The 27350-nt window shown below is 34.4% G+C and overlaps 7 protein-coding genes across 7 annotated transcripts; 4 read left to right on the top strand and 3 right to left on the bottom strand.

Annotated features, from left to right (window-relative positions):
* Window positions 1–2244: 2244 nt before the first annotated feature.
* On the top strand, window positions 2245–4456 carry LOC140825655 (GDSL esterase/lipase At1g29670-like). Its single transcript, XM_073187551.1, has 4 exons — window positions 2245–2748; window positions 3288–3521; window positions 3790–4042; window positions 4114–4456. Exons 1-4 carry the CDS (start codon window positions 2356–2358, stop codon window positions 4344–4346), a joined length of 1113 nt encoding a protein of 370 aa, XP_073043652.1. The 5' UTR covers window positions 2245–2355; the 3' UTR covers window positions 4347–4456.
* Window positions 4457–5136: 680 nt separating this feature from the next.
* Window positions 5137–5939, top strand: LOC140828677 (putative F-box protein At1g47790). The gene is made up of 2 exons (XM_073191602.1): window positions 5137–5670; window positions 5769–5939. The coding sequence occupies exons 1-2, from the start codon at window positions 5137–5139 to the stop codon at window positions 5937–5939; spliced, it is 705 nt and encodes a 234-aa protein (XP_073047703.1).
* Window positions 5940–6499: 560 nt separating this feature from the next.
* Window positions 6500–10425, bottom strand: LOC140825654 (probable magnesium transporter NIPA6). The gene is made up of 9 exons (XM_073187549.1): window positions 9964–10425; window positions 9098–9154; window positions 8940–9030; window positions 8627–8787; window positions 8382–8509; window positions 7646–7783; window positions 7311–7403; window positions 7110–7227; window positions 6500–6964 (listed from the first exon to the last, which is right to left on the bottom strand). The coding sequence occupies exons 1-9, from the start codon at window positions 10082–10084 to the stop codon at window positions 6834–6836; spliced, it is 1038 nt and encodes a 345-aa protein (XP_073043650.1). The 5' UTR covers window positions 10085–10425; the 3' UTR covers window positions 6500–6833.
* A 3175-nt stretch (window positions 10426–13600) lies between these two features.
* LOC140825653 (sucrose transport protein-like) lies at window positions 13601–15652 on the top strand. Its single transcript, XM_073187548.1, is given in 6 exon segments — window positions 13601–14065; window positions 14148–14700; window positions 14703–14911; window positions 15003–15066; window positions 15160–15203; window positions 15319–15652. Coding segments are annotated over 6 exon segments (1464 nt in total). The 5' UTR covers window positions 13601–13633; the 3' UTR covers window positions 15481–15652.
* Window positions 15653–16989: 1337 nt separating this feature from the next.
* On the bottom strand, window positions 16990–18991 carry LOC140825652 (uncharacterized). Its single transcript, XM_073187547.1, has 4 exons — window positions 18681–18991; window positions 17963–18068; window positions 17341–17489; window positions 16990–17256 (listed from the first exon to the last, which is right to left on the bottom strand). The coding sequence occupies exons 1-4, from the start codon at window positions 18819–18821 to the stop codon at window positions 17161–17163; spliced, it is 492 nt and encodes a 163-aa protein (XP_073043648.1). The 5' UTR covers window positions 18822–18991; the 3' UTR covers window positions 16990–17160.
* A 679-nt stretch (window positions 18992–19670) lies between these two features.
* LOC140828075 (GRAS family protein RAM1-like) lies at window positions 19671–21453 on the bottom strand. Its single transcript, XM_073191053.1, has one exon. It carries the CDS (start codon window positions 21078–21080, stop codon window positions 19671–19673), a length of 1410 nt encoding a protein of 469 aa, XP_073047154.1. The 5' UTR covers window positions 21081–21453.
* Window positions 21454–23915: 2462 nt separating this feature from the next.
* Window positions 23916–27204, top strand: LOC140828676 (uncharacterized). The gene is given in 6 exon segments (XM_073191601.1): window positions 23916–24385; window positions 24388–24459; window positions 25057–25268; window positions 25362–26630; window positions 26804–26914; window positions 26956–27204. Coding segments are annotated over 6 exon segments (2139 nt in total). The 5' UTR covers window positions 23916–24159.
* Window positions 27205–27350: the final 146 nt, after the last annotated feature.

The following is a 27350-nucleotide window of genomic DNA, read 5'->3' as shown; positions in this document are numbered from 1 at the left end:
TGTGAGATGGTCTCACGAATTTTTATTGTGAGATCGGTAAACTCTATCGATATTTACAATAAAAAGTAATAGTCTTAGCATAAAAAAAAATATTTTTTATGGATGACCCAAATAAGATATATGTCTCACAAAATACGACTCGTGAGACTGTCTCACACAAGTTTTTACTTAAACGAAAACATAGACAAAATCGATTTAATTCATACTAAAATCAAATCAAACGAATCGAATTAAAATTTATTTTGGTTTGTATCCGAATTAATCAAATCAAGGACGGACCTATGCTTGGCCCGTCCTAGGCTGTAGCCCAGTCCAATATTTTTTTTTACATGGAGTTATAGAGATTCGAGCTAATTCTAATTTTTTTTGGTAAATATATATAGAGATTTAAGCACAGTTTAATTTTTTTAAAAGATACCACGGTGCAAATAACTCGTAAAAGTTAATATCTAGAATACCTATTTAACTTTCACAGTGAATAAACGTAAATTTTCGATATTTCAAAGAGAGTTTGATGCAAGTAACTCATAAAAATGATAAATTTATCATATATATATATATATATATATATATTAACATATTATATAAAGTTCAAGCCTACCTCAACTTTAATTTCTGGATCCGTCCCTGAATCAAATTTTGGAAAATATTACAAAATAAGATTTTATTTAAAGAAGATAATAAAAGTGCAAATAAAAAAGTTGAAACTTAGATTTGCTAACTTTAGCCGATTTTTTATATATATAAAATAAAATAAAACCAATAAAATTCAAAACATTTATCCTTACCCTCAATTGTTTCCAAATTAAACAAAATTTAATTTCATTACAAATAATGACTATCATTATCATTCATAATTTTCACACCATTATTTCACATCAATGCTGAAGTTACATACTAAATTTTGAGATCTATAAATAGCCTCCAATGTGACTTTGGAAATAACACAAAATTCTTGTATATTTTCTTCTTATTGGGAGTAGTCCATGTTACACTGAGAATACTGTTTCTTCTTCTATTTTGATATCATTAGATCATATGAATCTCTAACATTTCATTGAAGTTGGCATATATGTTGATGATCCAAGCTAGAACAAACATTTGACCACATAATTAAAAAAAAATAGTTCATGTATACTATAGAATAATTCATTTACGTTAGCTTTGGTTAAGTGTTGTTGGTTAATTCACATTTTCATTTTTTATTTTTGCAAATGTTATGTTCGAATCTTTGAAGGGTCTCATGTGAGACCGTTTCACGGATTTTAATCTGTGAGACGGGTCAACCCTACCCATATGCATAATAAAAAGTGATACTCTTAGCATAGAAAATAATATTTTTCATGGATAACCCAAATAAGAGATCCGTCTCACGAATACGACTCGTGAGACCGTCTCACACAAGTTTTTGCCGTATAATACGTACCTTGCATAAAAAGTTTTGCATATAAGCGTTTGAAGTCTATTAAGAAAATCACTGAACTACTGAAAATAATATCCATGATAAGATATTATTGATTTTCACTGAACTACTGAAAATGTTATTTAGAAACTCGATTTATTTGATTTACAGATATCTTGTAAAAACAATCAATGAATTTCTAAAGTGATCAAACCTAATTTTTGAATTAGATATATTAATTACAATTTAATCGAATTTTTTTTCATTTTTAAATTTGATAGTATTATTATTGTTGTTGTTTTTGATTTTAGAATTTTTTAGATTATCAGTATAAATTTTTCTCATGAGGCTTATCGTTAAACATTTTTTTTTTAAATCAAAATTTAGGTTTATTTATTTAAACACTATAAAATATATATATATAACTAAAAAGATTCGGATTCCACTAAATTTGGGGTAGACTCTGTAAGGCCAAACACATGTAAATCTGTCCCGAATGATCGCACTAATTACTGGTGGGGATCGTACGTACACCATGAGAAGCACTTGACGCCACACGTCCCTCTGGATTTGCAACTCACTGCCTCGTAATTAATTGTCCAAACTACTCACTGCAATAGCATTAAACGAGGTTGGAAAATATAATATATATTGTAAAGATATAATTTAAATATTTTAATTTATTTTTTTACACAATTTGAACAAGTCAAATGTCAACACGGGTCCAAATTGAAGCTTTGACTTAGTCATACCCCCAAATATTTGACCAATTGCTTATTTGGAGCACAAAAAAAGTATTACTTCGTCATGAAAGAAAAGTTGAATTTCTTTCTTCCAATTTTCATCTCTCTCTCTATATATAAAATTCACACACCCAAGCTTTACGTATACTTGTCTATTCGAACCTGAATTCTTCAAAACAGAAGAAGAACACCCACCCTTCCATTTGCTCAATGTCCCAAACAAGACCTCGAAATTTCACACTGCTTTGTTTCTTTCTCCTCCCTTTGATATTTCCATGCATAGCCATACAACAGAATGATAACACCAAAATCAAAGGCATGTTTGTGTTTGGAAGCTCTCTTGTTGATAATGGGAACAACAATTTCCTTCCAAATTCCATAGCCAAAGTTAATTACTTTCCTTATGGAGTAGACTTCCCTCTTGGCCCTTCTGGTAGATTTACCAATGGAAAAAATGTGATAGACTTGCTTGGACAAAAACTTAACCTTCCATATTACGTTCCACCATTCTCCGATCCTTCGACTAATGGGAGTAAGATTGTAAATGGGGTCAACTTTGCTTCTGGTGGTTCTGGAATATTGGATGACACTGGTGCACTTGCTGTAAGAACTTCTTTTCAACTATGTTATTAATGCTTTTGTCATGCAAAGTTTTACTTTTGAGTCCTTGGTAAAAGTAATGTGTGTACTAACATGTACTGAATCAAGCAAAATTTAATTTCTATGACTTTCTCGTCTTTTCCATGGCTCCACAAGATTAGTCACTTCGATCGGTTTCTAAAAGCCAATGGGTCCACGACTGACATTTAGTTTTTTTAAAAAATTTGATGCTCCCCGAACTTAATTTGCTGCATCAGAGCGGTCGTTATTTACTGCTTAGGTTTGAATTCTTGAGTTCCTTTGCGATCGGTTGAATTTATTGTGATCATGTAAAAGCTGTGGGATGCTACTGCCCACTTGTCGATCACCACTCGGCAAATTTAATTTAAGAAGTTGGGTTACATCAAATGTATATATCAATGGAATAATTTCCACATGCACTGTTTCCATATGGTTTAATATATAATTAGTTTGAGGGTTTGCAGCAATAATTTATAACAGATGAGAATCAGGTAAATATTTTTGTACCCAATACCACACAGGGAAATGTGATCAGTTTGAATCAACAAATAAGAAACTTCGAGGAGTACACACTGCCAGAATTGGAGATTCAATTGGAGAACAAAAGCAAAGCAATCCTTCCTCAGTTCTTGTTTTTGGTTGGAAGTGGTGGAAATGATTACTCGCTCAATTACTTCATGGGCTTATCCAACAGCAACACCAGCATCGAAGCTTTCACTGCCAATTTGATCACTGCCCTCGCCCACCATCTCATGGTACATATATACTCTTTTTTCTGTCGAATTTGAGGGGATTCATGAGATAATTTGAACCCTTGGACCACTCAAGGCGAACGGAGGTGGTTGGGAATTCTGATAAGAGATGAATGGAGTAGTCCCCGCCTTGCGCCTCTAAGAAAATGGTTCACGGTTCTTGGATCGGTTGGATTTTCAATTTTGATATTTTAAACATTAAAGAAAACCATGCATGATAAAGGACTTACTTATTAAGCTAATTATAACCTCACTTTCAAATGACATGCAGAGGTTGTACAATTTGGGTGCTAGCAAGTTCGTGTTGATGGGAATAAATCCCAACGGTTGTAGTCCGATGGCTAAAGCCAGGGTTCCGACACAAGAGGGCTGCATTCGGACATTGAATCGAGCGGCTCACATGTTCAATGCCAAGTTGAGGAACTTGGTCAATGTCATCAGGCCACAAATGCCTGGTTCTAACCTTGTTTTTGTCAATTCATACAAAGTTATTATGGATATCATAAGACATCCTATTTCAAGAGGTAGTAATACATTATACATCTGATCATAACACATGCATGCGTTTGTTTATTGATGTTTGTTGTTCATGCAGGTTTTGTGGATGTAAAAAATGCTTGCTGTGAAGTAAGCAAGATAAGTGAAGGTGGGAATGGGGTTCTGTGCAAAAGAGGAGGATCCATCTGTGAAAATAGGAGTGAATATGTGTTTTTTGATGGCTTGCATCCAACAGAAGCTGTCAATGTTGTGATTGCAAATAAAGCCTTCGCATCCAAATTTAAAGCTGAGGTCTACCCTTTCAGCATCTACGATCTCTCACAAATTTAATATTTCTCGTCTTCTTGTGTAACTTTTTTTTTTTGGTCTTCTTGTGTAACTTCAATTAACTTCCCTCGATCGTATCTATGAAATGTTAAGTAGTTCAAGGTATGATTTTTGCTATTTCTCATCTCTTACTTTGTCTTATCTATGAAATGTGGAGTAATTCAAGGTATGACCACTTCCTCGTTTCAAATTAAAAATAACCTTTATTTTAAATTATTTTACAATTTATTTCACATAAATCTTTTTTTTTAACTCGCTTACGAGATAATAAAATAAATCCAAAACTGTTTGAGAGAACCGTCTTTCGAATTAAGAATTGGTGGACAAATTTTTTGACTAATTAATTAAATATTTTTTAACACGCACATTACGCATGCCCGATGCGTAATAACTATTTAAAGATTTTGAATGGAGATTCTTGAAATTTTAGATAAATATTCTAAATTAGAAATAATAGTACTCTGGAATTTTCCCAAACAATATGAGCCCCATCTTGGACCAAAAGTCTTGACGAAGCTTCACAAGAATCTTTCATGCCATAACCGACAAGTCATTTACTAGCGAAATTTGCCAAGAGATTCGTGTATGAGTGTACTTCAAATAAATTTTCATTTCATTTCATTTTCATATATTGGTGTAATTTTTCTTTATATAATATAATTTTTGTAACGTGTTCTCTCGTAACGATAGAAATAAACGTTCAGAAAATTGGGAAAAAAATCCAAATATTGAAGGAGGGAGATTATATTTATATAAATCACGGTGACAGCACCTTCAAGCATTCACCAAAGCAATGATTAGGCAATCTTCGCCATTGACAAAGCTACCATTAGAAATCATCTCTAATATTCTTACAAGAATTCCGATTCTTCTCATCGTGCGCCTCAAATGCTTTTGCCATGCATGGCTCGAGTTATTCGACTCTCCCGAATTCTCCAAGCTCCATCTTTCTAAATCGTCTGCTGGCCTCCTTGTGGATCAACATCTTGGGGGATCATACATGATCAAGATCTTCAGATTCGAAGATGAACTCGTGGTCGAATGCCAGCAGCTTAACTACACTCCAGTCAGAAGATTTGATCTCACGGAATTCAAGTGTCACACGATATCAGGTTCCGTTGATGGTTTCCTTTGCTTTCGCCATGTTGGCCATATTGACAATCTTTACATCTGCAATCCAATCACATGCGAGTACATCTCACTTCCAACGCTTGAAAGTTGTGTCCAGTTTCCTAGTATGGTCACATATGGGTTCGGGGTAAGCACGATCAGTTGCCAACACAAGGTGGTCCGGATATTTCACGAGTCTGAACTCGATCAGGCAGGGGTGTGTGTGAAAATATCTGGATAATGAAGGATTATATAATGGTGTTGGGAAATATTGGAGTCGAGATTTTGTAATCAGCAAGCTACCGAATCTTGCAGGTGACTGCTATGAGTGATTTTTACATGTTCGATTACTCCAACAAGAACAAAACTACCTCAAAAATGGATGTTGTCGAAATGGCGTGCTGTGGGTCTGTTGAATCAATACTTCACGTTCCTGCTTTGGTTTCACTCACATGTTTTGGAAGAGAGAACGTCAACTCTTTATGATTTATGCATTTCAGGATTTATGTTATTTTTTCAATATATTCAAGGTAGTTTGTTTTGTTTTTTATGAGCTAATCTCCTTGGTTACCTCGAATGAGTTACGAACCATTTGAATCATATATGCTTATACTTTACCCTACAATCTTTGGACCAAAAAAATCTACGTTACCTTTTTTTCCCCGAAAGGCGAATCCCAATTCATCTATAGATGGAAAATACCATGTGAATTTGTTCTCAAACTTCTGTGTCAATAAATCCAAGTTATGTTCAACCAACTCACTCAGGAATTTAAGTTCACTCAGAACTGCCTGTGATTAATCTTATCAGTAACAGCACTCATTCCCACTAAATAATCTCTCCAGTGATTGTGCTTTTTTCAACTTCCAAAATGCGACAAACTAGTACGTCGTTTCAATTTTTATCAACAAATAGCGCACCAACCCCATAAGGATGGCTTAGTTTCATCTTGTGGCAAATTCTGTTTTTGTTTTGGGCCGCGATATGATACTTCTCTAGTTCTCTTCTTCATGGAAAATAAAGTCAGAGAGAGAACACATTAGACAAGTAGGAAGATATACTTCAATACATCTCTATGCGAAAAGGTATATGTTTTAGTCATGTCCAGAGCCGCAGTTAGTACAAAAAAATATACACCAATGTTGGCGTTCAAAACATTATGCAAGAATGACTGCTGCACAGCTAGCTATCATTTACCAAGCCAAATCAAAGAAACTGTGGAAAAATGGAAAAAGAGCTACAATACAGTTCGATATAACAAGCCTACAGAAATTGCCCCTCGATTGATGACTTTGATGAACTTATTGGAACTCCACGCTTAAGTCTCCCTTAATGCTCCTACCAGAAGAACTTGGAATCATGATCAAAGTTCCTGTTGATCTACTTAAAATGGTCTTGCTGAATAAATGCCACAAATTCGGGATGCAATTCATCATTGTCTTTCTGCTTCCATATCTCACCATTTGCATGGACAAGCCATGATATTTGAGGAGAAAGTGCTGTATAATAATCTGGGAAGTATCGACAGGCAGATATGTCAAGACACCATCACTTGACAGAATCCAATGATGATTACAAAATTCTAGCTTGAAAGTCAAAAAATATTTATGGTTAAATCTAACTTATCCTGTTTAATATAAGAGGTGGAGACTATACCCGTAGATGGAAGTTTTTCAGGATCTCTAGTACTGTGCAAAACCATTGTGCCAGAAAGAACGGTAATAAATCCACATAGAACTGAAACAATGTTGCTAGTGCTCTGACCAGACCAGTCCTAAAGTAGAAGAAAATAAATAAGAAAGTGTAACAGAAAGAGCAAACACAGCACCAACATCCGAATATGCAATATTTTATTACCTTGAACATTATAGCACTGGCGAATATCGTAAGCGATGTGAACATGGCATAATAAATTGGAGATACTACAGCAGTGTTAAATGTGTCCAACGCCTAGGAAAGAAACAAGTCCAGTTAAGGGAATGAGCTATGCATATCACAATACAAGCATTGTTCGAGAAAGTCCTAATGAATGGTACGGAGCACCAAACCTCAAAGTTAAACTGGAATTTGAAGAACAGAAGTAGTGCATTGATGCAAAAATTATCGATGGATTTACTTTACATTGTCGAAGAGTGGAATAAATAGTCACTAAAAGCAGTAATAAACTGAAAAAAAAGACAAAGGAGTGCAACCTTGTTTAAGTAGTTCAATTGAGTGATTATACAAGTAGCTGCAACCATGGCAAATACCCAGGATTTGAAGCGCGCTACCTGACTAGAGCCCTCCAATGTGAGTTTTATAGCAATACCAATTGCTTTAATGCTCATTACCTACAATGAAGCCACAAATTTTCATTCTTCTATGAAGCAAAAAAATTATTTAACTATCAGAAAAAAATCATTTCTTTCATATTCTACTTTATATCTAGCACCATACAGAAACCTGTAGCTCTGGGAACAACGGGGTAAATATCAACAACTCATAGCTCTCATCATTATGTTAAGCCACTTAGAACATGCGGTGAAAATGGTGAAGTTAACCAAACTCAAGGTAGTATCTTTGAAGTAAACCGAATCTCAGCAATGATTGTCGCTGCAAGTATTCAAACTCTTGATTTTGTGGTGTTTAGTAAAATTAGATCAAACCTTAGGAGGTCTCAATGAAACTTACCCCAAGAAATACGTCACCAAGCTCAATATAAGATTTTTAATTAGACATTCAACCTAATACTAGCACAATGCCCTGATAATGATTATTTCAAGGGGGTCTAAATAGTGAGGCAACAGAATGAACAATGAGTAACATGATTATAGAATTAGACTAGTGTGTTTTCTTCTGTCAGAGTACAAACAACCAACAAAACCTTTTCTACATAGAATAAGGACATAAACTGCTCAGGCATAGCATTAAGAAAGGTCAAGTACTTACTGTTAAGGATCCAATTATTGAACAAACACCAATGTAGACCATTACGTTTGTCTGCCCACAGCGAGGTTCACAATGCAACACAAGTACCAAAACAACAGCTACTGCTGAAGCAATGTACACAAGAAAAGCTGGGCAAACGAAAGAGAAAATAAATTTAGAACGTGAATTGTGAAAGAAACACTTCATTTTTCCCCGCAGTTGAAAAAAGAAATAAACTCTTAAACGTATCAAAAAACAGTGCTCACCTGGCTGTATAGCTAGTTCCCAGATTTCTTCCACTGAGCTAATACTATGTTCAGCTGGTGCATGAAGCACAATGATTGTAGAACCCACTACACATAAAATACATCCCAGTATTCCTAGCTTCCGCAATTTCTCTTTCAATAAGAAGTGAGCTAAAATAGCACTACAATTGAATAAAACAGCGGATTAGCCCATGTAAAGCTTGTCATTAGTTAAAGAGGATAATGATCAACTGTGTGGTTGATAGATCACAAGGCGCTTTTTTCCGGGGAGGGAGAAAATTGGATTAGAAATAACAATTCTATGCACAATTACCTGACAATTATACTTAATGCTCCAAGTGGTGTGACAAGGACAGCAGGTGCATACATATAAGCCACAAAATTGGCAAATTCCCCAATGATCACTGAAAATTTAAAAGACACTCAAGTTCGAATATGTGGTCAGATGTTCACTTCAAAAGCAAGACTTACTAGTGGCCATGCCAATCCACCAAAGTGGTTCCAGCAGATATTTATACCCTCCTGAACCTTCATTCAGCAAATTGAGTGTTATTAAGAAAACATCAAAATAATGACTGCAGTTCGTCAACCAGACCAGATTGACCAGTATCTAGGTCCAGTAAAAACTACTCCTCTTCCCCAAATAGGGTTTTAAATTATTTCCAAATTTCTGCCAGAATAACACATTGTGAACAAACCACAATCATAAACACATGACTGCAGCTAAGTAGCCCGTGTTCCAATTTGTTTTCCTTTACATGGCTTCAAAGAACATCATCGGATGTCACACTCAACCTTGTTTCTCATACCAACTGGAAAAGCTTACATTTCTCGACTATTTTGTGCACGGTATTCAAAAGATCTAGAAAAGTGATAAATGTACCAACTTCAACCACATGCCCTTTTGATACACCTCAGCTTAATCTCGTTTATTGCCATATTTTTTCGACCAACAGACAAAATAAAAGACACAATTTTTCGTTTTTTATTTATCATTACATAATTTACATAAATATACCAACTAAAAATTCCATTCTGCAAAAACCACGTCAAAATTAACAAATTTGAGTTCCATTGTTCAAAAACTACAACAGTCCGGACAATGTAGAATTGATAGAACTAACATGGTGTGACCAAATTCAATCAATAAAGAACTTCAGAATTGCAGGCACCCCAGAATCTAATATATACATCAATAACATGAACATAAGTAACAGCTCGCGTTTAAGATCAAAAATCGAACTTTATGAAAGCAAAAAAAAAAAAAATCAATTACGCCAAAATGGTTCAAAACAAACTCAAAAATAACAAAAAAGAAAAGGAAAGAAAACATTTACCAGCACGAGATCCAGAGGCACCGGCCCGCTGTAAACCCTTCTTTTTTATGATGAAGCTGGATCCAATAAAGGCACTCGACCCAACAGCCAAGCTGAACCCGATCAAATTAGCCGTATACATGGCCAACCCAAACCGATATTTTGCGAAAATAACACTTTCACAACAACAATCTGGAATTCAATTCTCATCTGCCGCCCTGCTATCGCATTATCCCCCTCCCAACAAAAAGAAAACGAAACTTTACGAAAAAAAATAGATGTCGCAGCCCCAGGATCTCGTGATCCAAAAGGGTTTCGAATCGTGCGTACAATGAATTCAAATCATTGCACTTCTGCTCGAATCGGGGGCTCGTGGATTTGGAATCGGAGGGATTAGATTATCTTGCAAAGTATATTCCTCTTGGTTCTAGGCTCTAGCTGGATTTTTGGCAATTAACTGTAACAAACAATTTGCTTTGCGATATAATATTTTATTCTTATTTCTATTAAAAAAAATTGTGTGGATAAATAAAAGAAAGAATCTAGTACAAACGTGGTTCAATTTATGTATTTGACTGATGACGAAATTTTTTCAGAGAATTTTATTAGACAAATTTTTTATTTATTTTATTATGAAAAAATATTTTTCATAGTCTATTTATGATCTTAATTTGTCTTTTTTTGACTCATTGATGATCTCATGTCAACGCAACATAATTATCATTTCATAATTATATAATATGAACGAGGCACAACACATATTTTTATAAACGCTAAATCTGTGAATTATTGCATCCATCATATGATATATAAAATACTATCGACTACTGGTTTTTTACTGTAAAAATTGTAATATTATTGAGATTGAGAAATATATTAGTTACAATATTTACATATCAATAAGGAAAATTTTCACTCTCCCAAACAAAGAAATTTTGGTGAGAAATAGCAAAAGATGTCATTGAATCTGCAACGACGTTCTCCGTGAGTCGAATGTAGTTGAAAGTGGTTTCGTTATGTTGACTCAAAGATTGTCTGATATATAAAGCACATGTAGGGGTGGGTACGGTACGGTATACCGTACCGAACTACGGTACCGTATACCGTACCGAAAATATCGGTATGAAATTTTTTCATACCGATACCGATACCGAAAATTCGGTATACCGTATGTGCGGTATGCCGAATTTTCGGTATGAAAAAAACTCATACCGATACCGTACCGACACCGAAAATTTTGTCGGTATACCGAAAAAATGTCGGTATACCGAAAATATTTTCGGTATACCGACATTTTTTCGGTATACCGAACTTAAATTTAAAAAATAATAATAATAAAAAATTATTTTCGGTATTTCGGTATATATCGAAATACCGAAAAAAATATTATTTCATACCGATACCGATACCGAAAATTTCGGTACGGTATGATACCGTACCGAAATTTTCGGTATACTGATTTTTTCGGTAAGTTTGGTATTTTTTTCGGCACGGTTTTTCGGTAATTCGGTATTTTTTCCCATCCCTAAACACATGTGTCAACATGACTAAGGTCATCTTTTAATTGAGTGATTGTTTGCGTTGTCAAAAGAAACTCCGATGTGATTTGATTTATAAGAAAATTATATTCCCGTACAGTCTTCGTTCATATATCAATGGTGGCCAATTTTCCATAGACGACCGAATGAGCTCTCCTAATTTTCTTCCCGAAAGCTATCATTGGCTGGCTCTTATGGTTTCGTAACACTCTTCGAATGACAAAGTTGTTCAAGTTCTCATTATAAGTTGGATCAACGTCTAGTTTTAACTCATTAACCTATGATGTTGTCCATGACTTCGGTGAATTCATGAATTATCATTTTTTCCCGTCAGCATGCTCTATCACAAAACTATTCTTGACTAAAAAGCTATTTTTGTCTTTTTATGGGTAATTTTTTTTATTTAATAAGAAAAAATATAAACTAATGAAAGTCAATACGTACATTATAAAGTGTACATCTAGAATTTTTCAATACTAAATATCATTGTACATTTCTAAATATGTTATTAGTCTAATCTCATGAAATATTTGAATTAATAATTACTTTTAATAATACTAATATAGTATATAAAAATCGATAGATAAAATAAGCTTATCAAGCTAAATCTTATAAGATTTACATATATATAAAATTTATATCATGTAATAAGTTAGAGATTTTATTAGAAATTGCTAATTAACTTTTACAACTTGAAATCAAAAGGCCATAGATTTAAATATTTTTTATATTTGGCAGGTGGAATTTCGGAAATAATTTTGTTATTTTTAATAAATATTTTTTTATAGATAATTATAATATTAAAGTATACGACAAAAGACAGCTAACATCCGTATAACAAAAGTGGTAAAAACAAACAAACAAACAAACATTAATTATTACCATGTTTGTTTCAAAAAAAAAAAAATTTGTAATGGACAAAAAAAGGAAACATTTTTATTATATTAAATTAAATATTATTTATGAATTTATATTCTTCAAATTCAATTGGGTATAAAATTATAATTATGAAATTCTTTTATAAAAGAGTAGATCTCTTGTGAGACGGTATCACGAATCTTTATATATGAAACATGTCAACCCTACGGAATACATATATGAATTTTATAAATGCTATTAATTAAATATATTATAATGTACATATGTAAATTTATTTTTTATATTCAAATTCCACTGAAATCTGTGAAATGTTTAAAATTGTCTATAAAAATTTGTCAAAGTAAATTTAGAATAACCTATGAAAATCTTTTACGATTACATGAAATTATAGAGAAGTCAATAAAAATATATCAATTCAATATAAATCTATCACTTCAAAAATCATCATTAAATCTTTACAATAAATACACGTATACGGAAATTATCTTTAAGTTAAAACTCAATATATCATGCGCACATCGTGAGACACACTACTATATAAATGTATAATAAAGAAAAAAAAGAGGTCTGTCACCATATTAACGTATTATACATAGAGTGTCTTTTGTGAGATAGTTTCATGAATCTTTATATATAAGACATGTCAACCCTATCGATATTCACAATCAAAAGTAATACTCTTAGCATAAAAAATAATATATTTTCATGGATGATCCAAATAAAATATTCGTATCACAAAATACGACTCGTGAGACCGTCGCACACAAATTTTTGTCTTATATATATTTAGATAGAATTATCCAAATCGACTAAATTATTTTGGATTATTTCAAATCAATGAAATTGAAATTCTTTAGTTTTTATGTATAGTAGTCTTTTGTTCGAAATAGTAAATATCAAATCTTCGGGATTTGATTCATGAGTAATTTGAAACTTATCCAAATCAAATAATCCAATTCATCAATTTATTAAGGTAATTTATATGATATATCTATATATATATATAGATATAATAACCATATCAAATTCATGCATTAATTGAACATTTTATGGTATATGTCTAAAATACGTTTCCCGTATATTCTTACGTATCCATTATTAATTCCTCGTACTATATTAGGAATTGATTAACAATTTTATTTTAATATCTATATCATAAAATAGTAAAAAATAAATTCTGAGTCAATCATTGCCCACAACAAAGCTGCATGTAAATGTAATATATATATAATTATATATAAAGAGAAAGGAGAGAGTGACAGAGGGATATAACAATGGAGGTTGCAAGTGTACATTCCTCAACAGGACCGGCGCCGGTGAGCAAGTTCATTCTTGTGGCGTCGATTGCCGCGGGGGTGCAGTTTGGATGGGCTCTGCAACTCTCCCTTTTGACCCCTTACGTGCAGTTGTTAGGCATACCGCACATTTGGTCCGCTTTTATTTGGCTGTGTGGACCAGTTTCCGGATTGCTGGTTCAGCCTATAGTTGGATATTACAGTGATAGATGCACCTCCAGATTTGGCCGACGCCGCCCCTTCATCGCCTCAGGAGCAGCACTTGTTGCCGTTGCCATTGTTCTTATTGGATTCGCCGCTGATCTAGGCTATATGGCCGGAGATTCTCTGGCAAAACCTTCTAAGCCAAGGGCTGTTGCTATTTTTGTCGTCGGTTTTTGGATTCTTGATGTTGCAAATAACATGTTACAGGTATATATATATTCAAATTTTTTTCTCTCTCTTTTGGTTTATCACAAAAAAATATTGACATCAAGTTTTTGTTACGTTTCAGGGTCCTTGCAGGGCATTCTTGGCCGATTTATCATGCGCAAATACAAGAAAAATGGCGGCAGCAAATGCATTGTTCTCATTCTTCATGGCCGTAGGAAATGTACTCGGCTATGCCGCCGGATCATACTCGCAACTCCACAAAGTCTTCCCCTTCACCAGAACCACCGCCTGTGAAGTTTACTGCGCAAATCTCAAGAGCTGTTTCTTCATCTCCATATTCCTTTTGTTGACTCTGACCGTGACAGCACTGACCTTCGTATCCGAGACCACCATTTCAGCGAAACCAGAAGATTCCAAGAAGGGAAGCATCCAAGTTTTCGTGGAGCTATTCGGCGCACTGAAGAACTTGCCAAAATCCATGTGGATTCTAATGCTCGCCACAGCCCTGAACTGGATCGCGTGGTTCCCATTCTTGTTATTCGACACAGATTGGATGGGGAAGGAAGTGTACGGAGGAAACGTTGGAGAGGGGAGATTGTACGATCTTGGTGTCAGCGCCGGCGCATTGGGCCTGATGTTGAATTCTGTGGTCTTGGGATTCGCTTCTTTGGGGGTGCAATTCTTGCTCGTGGGTTTGGAAAAATCAAGAAATTGTGGGGTGCCGTCAGCTTTTTGTTGGCTGTTTGCTTGGCATCGACAGTTTTGGTCAGTAAGTTGGCCGAAGCCAATCGCCAACACGCAGCCGATGGTTCCCTTCTTCCGCCCACGGCTGGTGTCAAGGCCGGAGCTTTGGCAATCTTTGCTGTTCTCGGAATCCCTCTATCAGTACGTTATACTAGCACTCACTCTTGTTTCTTAATTAACTTTTACCAGGAATTAAGATGGATAAACATTTAAAATTTATTCATTTTTCTAGGTAACTTTCAGCATCCCATTTGCTTTGGCATCCATATTTTCCAGTAGCTCTGGCTCCGGACAAGGTATAAATTTAGAAAAAGATATATGCTAAGAAATAAAATATATTTATCCATCTTGTCATATATTGATACTATGTATATCTATAATATGCGCAGGGCTCTCTTTGGGGGTCCTAAATCTAGCTATAGTGGTCCCACAGGTAAACTTTTTTAATCTATTAAATTACATTACACTACATTGAAATACATCGATTGATCGGAAATTATGCATGGAAACTCAATATAAAAGTCTCTTGTTTTTCTTTTGGGTAACAGATGTTTGTGTCGGTGACGAGTGGGCCATGGGACGCTTTGTTCGGAGGAGGTAATCTGCCGGCGTTCGTGGGAAGTGCAATCATGGCGGTTGTGGGTGGAGTTGTAGTTCTAGCTATGCTTCCATCTCCGGATTCTAATGATCAATCCGACCACCGAGTTTGATTGAAATGTTCATCTGATTACAGGCACAAGTGCAGCCTTAATTATGTGCTTTCCTCGTTTCTTTTGCTGTTCGTTAGACCAATTCTTTTTTACAATATTTATAACTAATTGTAATGTTAAGATAAAGTTTATTGCTGTTCTAATATCAATATTGGCTCATTTATGTTCTTAAGAGGAGGAACTCGCCCAAGACCCTTTTGTTACACTAGGTAAACCTCAGATATATGCAGTAGTAAACCTGCAGACATGTTCCAGCTAAAAAGACTTTTGCTGAACTTGATCTTGAAAACATAGTTTCACGCTTTACACACTCAACCAACTCGGCTAAGAGTAGGTTACTTTCTTCTTCATCATGTGCACAACTCTGAATCTGAGAAATCGAATAGTTGCAGATCACACATCAGTTTCCTCTATTTTGCACCAGAAGAAAGCATATAAATCTTCGTTATTGTTCACTTGGAACAATATAATTTATAAGTTCAAACTCATTTAACTTAAATATGAAACTTAATTAATATTATAAGTCATGTTCAAGTTAATTGAAGTTTTTGGTTATATTTAACTGCATAACTTTTATAAATAGAGATAATTAGTATGTTATCCTCGAAAGTCATTTTTTCAATCAATAATTCTAATGAATAAAATGGTTGCTCATGCATTTTCTATTTAACGAACCAATTTTTGTTGTTTTTGGAATATTTTGATTTTTTCATAAAATTTTGAAACAAGTATATATTAAAGACCAATTAAAATATTGATTCTTGGCACAAAAATACATAATGCTAATTCACCAGGTTTCATTTACATTTTTGAATGAAGTATTTATGAAAATATATAAATGTTGAAGAAAAAGTAAAAAAATAAAAATTTACAAAGTAACTTATAAACTCAGGATAATTACTTTTTCCAATATATAACTCTTCTGAAATTGCACATCTTTTCAGTTGATAACCAAATATTAATGTTATCAAGAGTCACGTAGCAGAAAAACAATCTACCTAAAACATTGGCCACGATAAAATTTAGCCCATGCCTAGGTAAAACACAAAAGCCTCTCACGGAAAATGGAGCTTTTTTAAAATCATAATAATAGTAATAATTAATTTTACAAATACCAAAAAAAAAAAAATTAATTTTACAAATACTAAAGTAAGGTGAAAGTCCATCCATCTTGCTCTCTTATTTTTAGATAATTTATTTTAAAACAACAGTTTTAAATTTTTTTAAATTAGCTATCGTAAGAATTATGTTCAAATATAATAATGGCTACACATAAACTTCCATGGACGAGTCTCCATCTCGACTTGATTTATGAAAAAAACATTATTTTTATGTTAAATCTTATTATTTTTCATTTAATATGAATCATGTTAATCCGTCTATAATGATTATTATTTTGTATGCTCATATAAATTTCAAATAATAACCATTATTTTATATATTGTATATACAGATATCAGTGTGCATGAACTCGAGAAACTAACACACATGATGATGATCACCAAACTTAAATTCAAAGGTGCAAGTACGATTAAATTAACGTACATTCCCTTAAAAAAAACTGACTACTAGTCACTTTTACTGTTTTACATAACGAAGACGCAATCCGTCTCAGTTAACATAATATAAATGAAACTCAATAGAAGGCATGGACAAAAAAGATAGAAACGTAGTAAGAACTCAATCCTCTTTGTTACTAGCTGCTCTCGCACGATGTCTGAGCTCAGCTCGTTTCCATCTAACAATCAAATGGCACATCGAAAACAATGTGTTCACCTGCAACGATAGTTAAGACAATATATCAGGCGAAACGACAATAGGAGTAAAAAGAATATGAACTAGATTTAACTGTTCGGTTACCAAGATCAGGACCGCAATCACCAACAGTGGCCCAGACCAAAGTACTGAGAGGAAAAGTCCATGCGGATCAAAATAGTTTTGCCCTGCAAAACTTCTCCAATTTCCAGCTAAGAAACTATTAAGCCTCTCAGCAAGATAAACTCCTCCAACTGCAGCAATGTAACTGCTCTAATAAATTGCTCCCAAACGTACAAATATGAATTTGAAGTCCAAATACACATGCAACACTATATTTATTGAGCACGCCTTCAGCCTGCGGCTCATATATCATTGTTCTGTTTTGACACACAAGTTAGGGTGTAGGGAATGACACATATGCTACACTATATTTATTAAACATCTTCTTCAGACTACAGCTCATGTTTCATTTTTCTTCGACACACAAGTTAGGGCGTGGGGATTGGCCACAATCCTCAGAAAGCATTGTACCTCTATAGTTTCTGCGTCTGCTGCATAAGAGACTAATATCTCTACGTGATTCTACTAATTTTAACAATTGATGCCAGATCCTTTTACGTCAACAAAGTAAGATTACTCCCTTTTAGGAATATTAAATCTTATGGTAAAAATTTACGAAGAGAAAAGGATTCAATATACAAGATTATGAATTTAGCCAGCTTACGTGCAAGAAGAAACAAACACATCTGAAAGTTGACGTTCTTCCTAGATGCAAAAGTTACTAGCAGTAAGAACACATGGATGGAAATAAGACATATCAACCAAGGTTCCTGGAAACAAGAAATGATAGTCAGATATCCGACACAGGCGGTATGTGCATGCAAGGGTAAAATATACTAACAATTCATTAAGTTTTCGTGACAATTAGAAATACTGGGGTAGAATAATGCCTTAGTATCAAAAGACTAAGGTTTTCAAATCTATGATTCAAATTCATTTACTTGTTGGATAAACAAAATGTAATTGAATTTCAAATCCATTCTAGATCAAGTTAAGTAAATTCAATAATACTTCCCCAAAACAAATATCTAATCCAAATCAAATCCATCTATCCAAACACAACCTAACACTTATCATGGATATTTGATCAAATTAAAGAGACTGCTTTAGAAAAGAGAAAAAGTTGTAAGCTTTCGATGAGGCATCAATTCCATTGCCAGACTTTCAGCAGTAAAACGTGGTCACCACAGAATTATGAACCAGCGTTAGGATAAAACCCTAAAATAACCCCTAACAGAATGTTCATAGAGATGAAGCATAAATCCAAATTGCAAAAGCTCAAATAACAGATCTCCACAACACCACATCACAAAGATCATTAATGCAAATCAATTTGTCTTCTCCACCATAAGCGCAGTTGGATAGAGTTATCTATGCAATACCTTCCAATTAATGGCATGAAAAAAACCCAAAAAATTTTCATACGCGGGCTTGAGTCCAGAGCGGAGCTCTGAAGTGAGCTTTTCCACCAGATCTGCCATTTGATCCATATGCGCGTTTAGGGCCGATTGTAGCTCCTCCATTGCTCTTCGCTTCTCGCAACCTTTTTCTTGATTTCAGATTCAATTAAAGACCCCAAAAATTTTATGGTTCTACTATTTATTGGATTCGTTGCTTATCTAGCAAGTTTGAGAACGTTCTTCCACTTTAAACGGTGACGTTTGACAGGGATGCAAAAATTAGGGCTCAGTTATTGGGGGCAGTCCTGTTCCGTTTATATTTTTACAAGGGATTTATACTTTTAATTAATTAATTAATAATTAATAATCTAGTACAATAATTTACTCGTTTATGTTACTTGAAATTACCCAGAAACTTGTATTAAAAAAATTTCCCGCAAATTCAATATAACTATATTATGGTCCATATATTCTCGGTTAGATTTTTGTGAGACGGTCTCACGAATCTTTATATGTGAGACGTGTCAACTCTATCAATATTCACAATAAAAAATAATACTATTAGCATAAAAAATAATATTTTTTCATGGATGACCCAAATAAGATATTCGACCTACAAAATTGATTCGCGAGACCATCTCACAAGAATTTTTGTGTATAAAAAATGTATTTGGAAGACATTCTCTGGATATCATAATTTTTTTTTGTGGAAAATAGGAAAAATATATTATTTTAACGATTTTCTAATTATTTAAATTAGAGATCATATCATATTTATAAAATCATTTATAATTAACATGATTAATTATGATAATTAATTAGAATAATTGTTATGTTTTAAAAGTAGGTTATTTTGTGATTGAATGAATTATGAACAAATTAAGTATGGTATAATCATTTGGTAGTACAAGATATATGCTGGTAAAAAAATAGTATAAGATATAAAGGATATGCATCTAAATTAGTTTTGTGTCAAACACAGCACCAAGAGGAGGCAGTGATCAGAATCCTTTCCTGCCACCCTAAAGATATGATTCTGCCTTCATCTCTTTCAAAAACTCTGAAACCCCCATTTTCTCCATCATTATATGCTGGAGGACAACAATGGCTTCGCATTTTCAGCAGCAATTTTGCCTGCATTATGGAGACTGAACTTTGCTTAATCCCCGAGAAACCATGCCTCTCCATTCTCCATTTCCATGTCTCCATCTTCTCGAATCTTGGACAGTTATTCTCACTCTCTAATCTATGATCATGATTTAGCACGCTTTTGATCTCTTTTCCGAGATGGTTCTTCTCAATTCTTAACCTCTCAGCGCTGTCGAGCGGGAGACAGTCGTCCAATGAATCGAAAATGGCTGCGAAATAATGCAGCGATTCGACGAATCTTGATAGGAAGTTGTGTGTGTTTCTGGTCCCTTCTTGTTCTACAAGCACGACGATGGAGGGCCGTATCGTGTTTAAGTATGTTAAGGTCTCCGAGATCTCGGAGAAGCTGTTTAATGAATTTAGATGAAATACTAAGTTGAATGCCAGTGTTTCGTTCTTCTTTTTCTTCGGTTTCACGAGCTTGATGGTGCTTGGTGATCTTACCAAGCCATGGAACTCGAAGACTAAATTCCTGAAGCTTTTGGCGAAACTCACTAATCTTGATTCTGTTTCTTGAAGTTCCTCCAAGCTTCTGCCAAATCCGGTTATCTTGATCCAGATTTGACTGTTGGAAGTTGCCTTTTCTGAGAGAGATTGTAGCAAAGAAGGCCACTGGAATCCATATGATACGTCGAAATCGATGACATGCAAGGCTCTATTGTTTGAATCTTCCTCTTTCTCAAAGGCTTCAAGAATGGACTGATTTGCAGTAAAATGAGCAAATTGATAGAACGGTGACACCTTGTAGAGTTCTGTGAATGCCAAGAACTCTTCATCAGGAGTTGGGATCTTCATTATCATGTTGTAAAACAGCGATTTTCGTGTCAGTAGCCTTGCAACGAGGCCATCAGCAAAATAGGTGGCAACCCTTTGGATAGAATCTCCTGTCAAGCGCACATTATGATACAATTCTGTGAGGTTCTCCATAGCTGAGGCAACTTTGTTTTCATTAATCAAGGTGGCGGATATGAGCAGCAAGTGGATCAAATGAAGTTCTTTTCCATCTTCATGGTGAGATAAGGGGCCTTTGATGACCTTGTGATCAATCTTCATCATTTGTTCCCTCAATTGAAGGAGTGAGAATATTTTACCTTCTTCACAGGTTTCATCACTAGAATCCGAGTGAAAAGCGAGTTCCATTCTCTTCCTTTTCCTCTTCATCTCGCAACCCGGCTTATAATCCGTAACAGCAAGCCCAAGACTCAAAAACTCCTCATGATCCATACCCTCCATCTTTAACCCCAGATGGAAAAAATTTCGTGATGTGAAAAATGTTGGAAGTGGTTAAATGGCCGGATCTATATATAAATAAGGGATATATAGGTCTCCCTTTCAGGAAACAAAAGGAATAAGAACAAAAACTAGGAAGGAGGAATAAGGCATCATAAATTCCAAGAAAACATATAGGGATAAATCTTGGAATTCTTCGGATTTTATGCGTAAAAGAAATCGACGAGGAACTCAGATAACAATAAGGAATCTTTTCTTATCGAAAGTCAGTAGTGTTGAGAGTCAAGAATCTATTAGTAATCTTTTTTGTTTGAATACTACGAATAAAGCTATTGGATTTTTGGGCAGTTCGGAGGGGTCAAGAAATGCCAGATGATGTGTGGACAAAATACAGCAAGCAAAATCTAAGCATCTTTATGCAGAGATCACCGGGGCCGGATCGAAGATCATGAATTTTTTATGCTTCCAAATGAAAAAAAAAAATTAAAAATACAGAAATCTAACTTCATATAATATAAATTATATATATATTCAAATTTACGAAGCAGAAATACTGTAATAAGCAGAAGTACTGTAGCAAAAGTACTATAGTAGTAGGAGAAAATAGATTTTTCGATCTCATTTTCTGGCCTTGGCACATCTCCTATTTATACATACCTATACAAGCTATACGAAAGGCCAAATATTTCATAAAGAGGCATACGAAGTACCAACAGTCAAGTCATGCGAAAGGTCTCAAAGACATATGAAAGGTCTCTACCAAAAAAAAAATGATAAAAGATGGCATAAACTCGCTGGGCTATATTTGCCTTGATCGGTGCGACATTCGACGCACTAAGGTCTATAAAATTTAAGATAACAGTCAAGTCATGCGAAAGGTCTTATATGAAAGGTCTTAACCAAAAAAAAAAAACAAAAGATGACATAGACTCGCTGGACGATATTTGTCTTGATCGGTCGAATGTCGATACACCAAAATCTATAAAATTTAAGAATAATGTGGCTACTACCTGATTCCACCACTTATATTCTTATGAGTAACTTATCACGCATAGTAGCTAGTGGTTTGCTGTAAAACGCGTGAGACAACTTTTAAGAAGAGAAACCAACGATTCTTTGAATCTACCATGTCCGGTTTTTTATGCAATTTTGTTTAGTTGAGAAATAATTATTTTTAGAAATAATATAAATTTCTTTCATAGTAGCATACATTTTAATAATCCTAAATCGATTTTTTTTTTAAAGAAATACGCTTTGTTACATTTAACTACGTAAGTTTAAAACTATTATTGAAATGGAGTAGATTGTTCGATTTATTTGTTTAAAATTTTTTTATTTCGAAAGCTATGATATATATGATTTGTTGGAGCAAATACGCTTGGGATGCTATAATAAGTTATTTAAAAAATATAAATTAAATTATTGAGGAATAATTATGAAATAGTATGCAAATTGATGCGAATAAAGTCCGTCGTTTTCATTTTATAGAGAACGAATCAACGCATTTTGAAATTAGCGATTCAACTTATGTGCTCGCAATTTTTGTACAGATAGTCCACCGCAGAATTGATTGATAATTCTAGAATTTAACTTTGAGTACGTCTTTTGTGAGACGGTCTCACGCAACCCTACCGATATTCACAATAAAAAATAATACTCTTAACATAAAAAGTAATACTTTTTCATGGATGAATCAAATAAGAGACTCGTCTCACAAAATACGACTCGTGATACTGTTTCACATAAATTTTTGCCTTTAACTTTAAATATTTATTAACATTCGGTTGTTTACATTTCTAAATTGAAAAAGAACAATTTAGTTATATTAATATAAAAATTATATTAAATAAATCAAATCGATGTTTAATTTCATCTTAGGAACATTAACAAGTAGTTCGATGTTTACATAGGAAAAACAATAATCTGACTCCTCTTGTTTATTACCCTAATCTTAATTTCTGCGAATTTAGATATCCATTTAGGCCAATCAAAACCTTTCTTTCTTTTTTTTTTAAAAAAAAAAGAATTGTTGGCCCCTTCCATTTGTCATTAGTGCTTTTAGGTCTAAGAGTTGGTAAGAATAAATTTTCGTACATTTATTCATGCATAGAAAATGCTGTTTGAATGAATCAACCTAGTTATTTAAAAAATTTAACCACAAAACGGGCAGCATTTCGAATTTTCAAAAATTAATTTAATATCATAAAAATATATTAAAATACATTTTAAAATCATCAAATCCCTGGATACCCTCAAGATTTTGTCACCTAGAACATGAAATTTAATTAATTTCAACCCGGCGAATAAAAGAACATTTATATTAGAAAATTTTGTAATAACGTCAGAATGGATAATTGATCTGCGAAATGGACAAAATGTTAATTGTCACAGCCTTACAATATACATTATGTTTCTTGGCCCTTTGCATCGACATATGGCTGATTTTCTATGTCACACACACACACACACACATATATATATTTTAGTAGGTCTCTCGTGAGACGGTCCTACAGATATTTATTCATGAGACGAGTCAATTATGATTATATTTACAATAAAAAATAAAATTTTGGGTATAAGTAATGTAAATAGAATATCTATTTTATAAAATTGACACATAAAACCGTCTCATAATAGTTTTTATGTATATTTTTAGACCGTGAACTAATTATTTCACTAGAACCAGCCATTAATATATCTAAACTATAATATAAAGAGAAGACATCTTAGAATAACTAAAACATATATTATATATAAGAGGGTCGGTTCGATTTTTATGGTTTTTTAAGAAACAATTTTAAATTAATCAACATTTATGAAAATACCGAATCAATCAAAATTATACTATTTCTCTTCTGTTTGGCTGTTATGTGTTAGCTGATGAACCGGAGGGATTGTAAATTTAGCCGTTTCGCAAGCTGTACTCTAGTGCTTCCCAACGGTCGCCATTTTCAAGATTTCATTCAAATTCCCAGTTCCCATCTGCCACTTTTATTTCCAAGAATCAAGAAACCGAGAAACGAAACCCCATTTCTCCAGCACACTCGGCGCACTCATTCGATTGCTTTTGCTCTCTTCAACAATGGGAGACACCCAAGAACGATTCAAATCGAAGGAGAAGGAAATCCCGGTGTTCACAGTCACGAAAAACAACTGCATCCTCAAGAACATCTATCTTTTGGATAACCCGCCTTCACATTCTCCTTATTCTTCTTTAATTGCGAAGAATGGCGATCAAGATCCAGAAATAGAGGAGACGGTGGTTGTGGGGAGGCATCCGGATTGCAGTATAAAGTTGGAGCATCCGAGTGCAGCAGATTTCACCTCCGCATTACCTTGAAAGCCTATTCTCGTTCCCTCTTCGTCACTGATTTGTCCTCCGGTGAATTCTTTTTTGAAACACTTTTAAATGTGTGTGACATGAATTATTGATGGATTCTGTTTTGGTCTGATGGTGATATCTCAATCTGATTATGATCGAAATGCATCTGTTAATTCAGTTTTGCAGTTCATATTTGGTAACGATCATGCCCTGGAGTGCACAATTATTTAATCTTTCTTTGGTATTTATTATTTTTTGATGTATAGATAGCTTCAGTGAAGTTCATGATATGATTTTTATTTTTTTCACGCAAATACTGATAAAAATAATTTTTTTTTGTAATCTCTGATTAGAAACGATCTTCGGATTAGAATAGAATATCAGATCAGAGGTTCTCGAACAGAAAACTTACAACTTAAGCTATTCGATCAACTGGCAGCACCTATACCTGCTTGTAGATCATTTGTGCGTGGATTTAAACGTCTTCTTTCCTTGTAAAATTTTGTGATTGAGATGGTACCTTAATGTAAAATGTATAGTCGAGTTTCATGTTCCATCGCTTCTTGATGCGATCTATGCAAGAAGTTTTCGTCTGAGAATGTGGATTGAATTGATGGGGTTTTCCTAGTTAGTGATTTTGAGGGGCCTATTTTTCAGCGCACGGAACATGGGTTTCGGGGAAGAGAATTGAGGCAGGAGTCTTGATGAAAGTGAATGAAGGGGATACATTACAGATTGGAGGATCGAGTAGGTTATACAAGCTGAATTGGATTCCATTAACCTGTGCTTATGATATAGACAACCCATTTGTGCCTCAGTTGGATGACACAAATATCGTTGAAAAAGATGCAGAAGGGGAGACATTTCAGGTCAATTTTCAGAATTCACTTGAAAAAACATGATTACCCATGTGGTTTTCTGGTAATACCTTTTTCTGTATTCTATAAATTTGATTTTTCCAGGATGAGAATATATTGTCATGTAAGAGCGATCAAGCGCAGATATTGAACGATTATATGAAAGGCCTAGAACTGCTACATTCTGATGAAAATTCAGCTTTCTCCACAGAAAAAACGAGTATATCAGGGAGTCTCATGCCTGAAAACTCATGTAATTCATTTTTCAATGAAGTGGAGATGGAAACCAAGGAAATATATATTCAAGATACTGAAATCTCGAGCATAAGGCCATGTGAGTTTGGCGAAGAACATGATGCCTCAAGTGTACTTTGTCCCTTAGCGGTGTCTCAAACACACTCTGAAATAGAAAATACGAAGACCCCTGGAATGAAGTCCGAGAAAAGATCAGGTTTGAACATTTGGTCAAGAAGGGGTAAACCGAAAAGTGTTCAGATTGAAACTGGAAGACATAGAGAAAAGAGCAGTGCAGGGACTAGTGATATTTCACATGTTAAATCATTAGTTGTTGAAAATTGCCATGCTGAATCAGTTTTAAAAGATATTTTTGCTGGTCTTGTCCAAGAAGAGGAAATCTTGACTCCAGAAAAGGAATCTCTTGTACTTGGATCCTGGATGAGCAAAGCTCAGAAGAATTGTGAATCAATCTTGAAGCCTCCTATGCCTAGCAATTGTTCACATGTTAAATCATTACTCCATGAAAATTACCACGCTGAATCAGTTTCAGAAGATGATCTTACTGGTCCTGACCACGAAGAAAAGGAAATATTTACTCCAGACAAGGAAAATCATTCTCCCCTTCCTCTGCTTGTTGGATCCTGGATGTGCAAAGGTGAGAAGAATCGTGGATCTATCATGAAGACTCTTATATATAGTGTGGATCAGGATGAACACATTTTCACTCCGGACAAAGAGAACATGTCTCCCAATGCTCTGTGTCTTAGGTCAACAAAGAAAATGGAAATATTAGAAGAAGTTAAAAACACGACTTCTTCACATAGATCGTCGCCCTTGAAAATATCTGTTAATTGCAACTTGTATCAAGAGGTGGACAATCGTTCTACTTCAGATATAGAAAGTCAGCCTCGAAAAGTTCTTCCAACACAGAAATCAGAAAGTTTTGCATACAAAAGTCATGTCAACTTAAAGAAAAAACTGTCTGTCTTAAAGTCCAGAGGAGATAGAAATCCTTTTCAACTTCTGTCCCTGAAGTCCAGTTGTAATGGTAGTGGCTACTCAAAACCTCACGAAGCCACAATTAGCGGTGGCAGAAGCACCAACTATCCCAAGTCTGAAGAGGCTTTTCTTCTGCCTGTATGTGTGATGGGCCTGTTTTCTTATGTGATATAGTACTAGATTTTTGGACAAAAATTAAGAATGCTGCAATTTCATCTTCTCAGGACACAACTTTTGTTGCATTTAAAGTAGGATAGATTAAAAAGTTCAAAGTTATCTTGCAGTTTCATATGTTCCATCCAAATTTGCAGAAAAAGTCTACGATGGAGGAAAAGAAAAGGTGGACTATCATTGCAGATACTGCTAGTTTGCTAAACAAAAACTCCAGGAAGGAGTTGCACATATTACATTTTCTGTCAAGAGTATTTCTAATGTTTCCCTCTTTAATGGTTGTTTGTTGCAGGGTGTGATTTGTGAGACTGCAGCGGAATTCCGTAGAAGCTTGGTGAATCCATTCTCTGAAAGGTTTTTGTACACCGAGAGTTCACCCAGAGGACCTACTTGGTCCATTGTGGATGATGCCACACTCAAGGAGAGATATTATCCCAGCCCGGCAAAGAAATTGTCAAAATCTGGTGGAGAAGGTGTGAAAGGCCTGAAGCTCATACTTGTGCATAATTCCAATTTCAGCAAAAGTGTTCCTGTACTCTAAACGAGGGTTCTCCCTCCGTTTGTTTCGAAATGTGAATTTCAATTTCTTAGTGCAATGAAAGAGGCAGCTTTGCATATCAAAAGCTTCACTGATGGTTGGTCATTGGCAGCTTTGTATATCAAAAGCTTCACCGATGGTTGGTCATT

Source organism: Primulina eburnea, chromosome 3, assembly GCF_022965805.1.
Source record: "Primulina eburnea isolate SZY01 chromosome 3, ASM2296580v1, whole genome shotgun sequence".
Classification (NCBI taxonomy): Eukaryota; Viridiplantae; Streptophyta; class Magnoliopsida; order Lamiales; family Gesneriaceae; genus Primulina; species Primulina eburnea.
This window is presented reverse-complemented; position numbering and strand designations above follow the sequence as displayed.

Coding starts and splice junctions, on each gene's coding strand:
- LOC140825655 (XM_073187551.1), top strand. CDS start 2,356: ATGTCCCAAACAAGACCTCGAAATTTCACACTGCTTTGTTTCTTTCTC. Junction 2,749..3,287: donor ATGACACTGGTGCACTTGCT/GTAAGAACTTCT, acceptor AATACCACACAG/GGAAATGTGATCAGTTTGAA. Junction 4,043..4,113: donor AAGACATCCTATTTCAAGAG/GTAGTAATACAT, acceptor TTGTTCATGCAG/GTTTTGTGGATGTAAAAAAT.
- LOC140828677 (XM_073191602.1), top strand. CDS start 5,137: ATGATTAGGCAATCTTCGCCATTGACAAAGCTACCATTAGAAATCATC. Junction 5,671..5,768: donor CTGAACTCGATCAGGCAGGG/GTGTGTGTGAAA, acceptor CGAATCTTGCAG/GTGACTGCTATGAGTGATTT.
- LOC140825654 (XM_073187549.1), bottom strand. CDS start 10,084: ATGTATACGGCTAATTTGATCGGGTTCAGCTTGGCTGTTGGGTCGAGT. Junction 9,155..9,963: donor TGCCTCTGGATCTCGTGCTG/GTAAATGTTTTC, acceptor TGCTGAATGAAG/GTTCAGGAGGGTATAAATAT. Junction 7,784..8,381: donor CAATAATTGGATCCTTAACA/GTAAGTACTTGA, acceptor GCTTCATTGTAG/GTAATGAGCATTAAAGCAAT.
- LOC140825652 (XM_073187547.1), bottom strand. CDS start 18,821: ATGGAGGAGCTACAATCGGCCCTAAACGCGCATATGGATCAAATGGCA. Junction 18,069..18,680: donor TTCATGCCATTAATTGGAAG/GTATTGCATAGA, acceptor TCTTGTTTCCAG/GAACCTTGGTTGATATGTCT. Junction 17,490..17,962: donor GTGTTTGTTTCTTCTTGCAC/GTAAGCTGGCTA, acceptor ACATTGCTGCAG/TTGGAGGAGTTTATCTTGCT.
- LOC140828075 (XM_073191053.1), bottom strand. CDS start 21,080: ATGGAGGGTATGGATCATGAGGAGTTTTTGAGTCTTGGGCTTGCTGTT.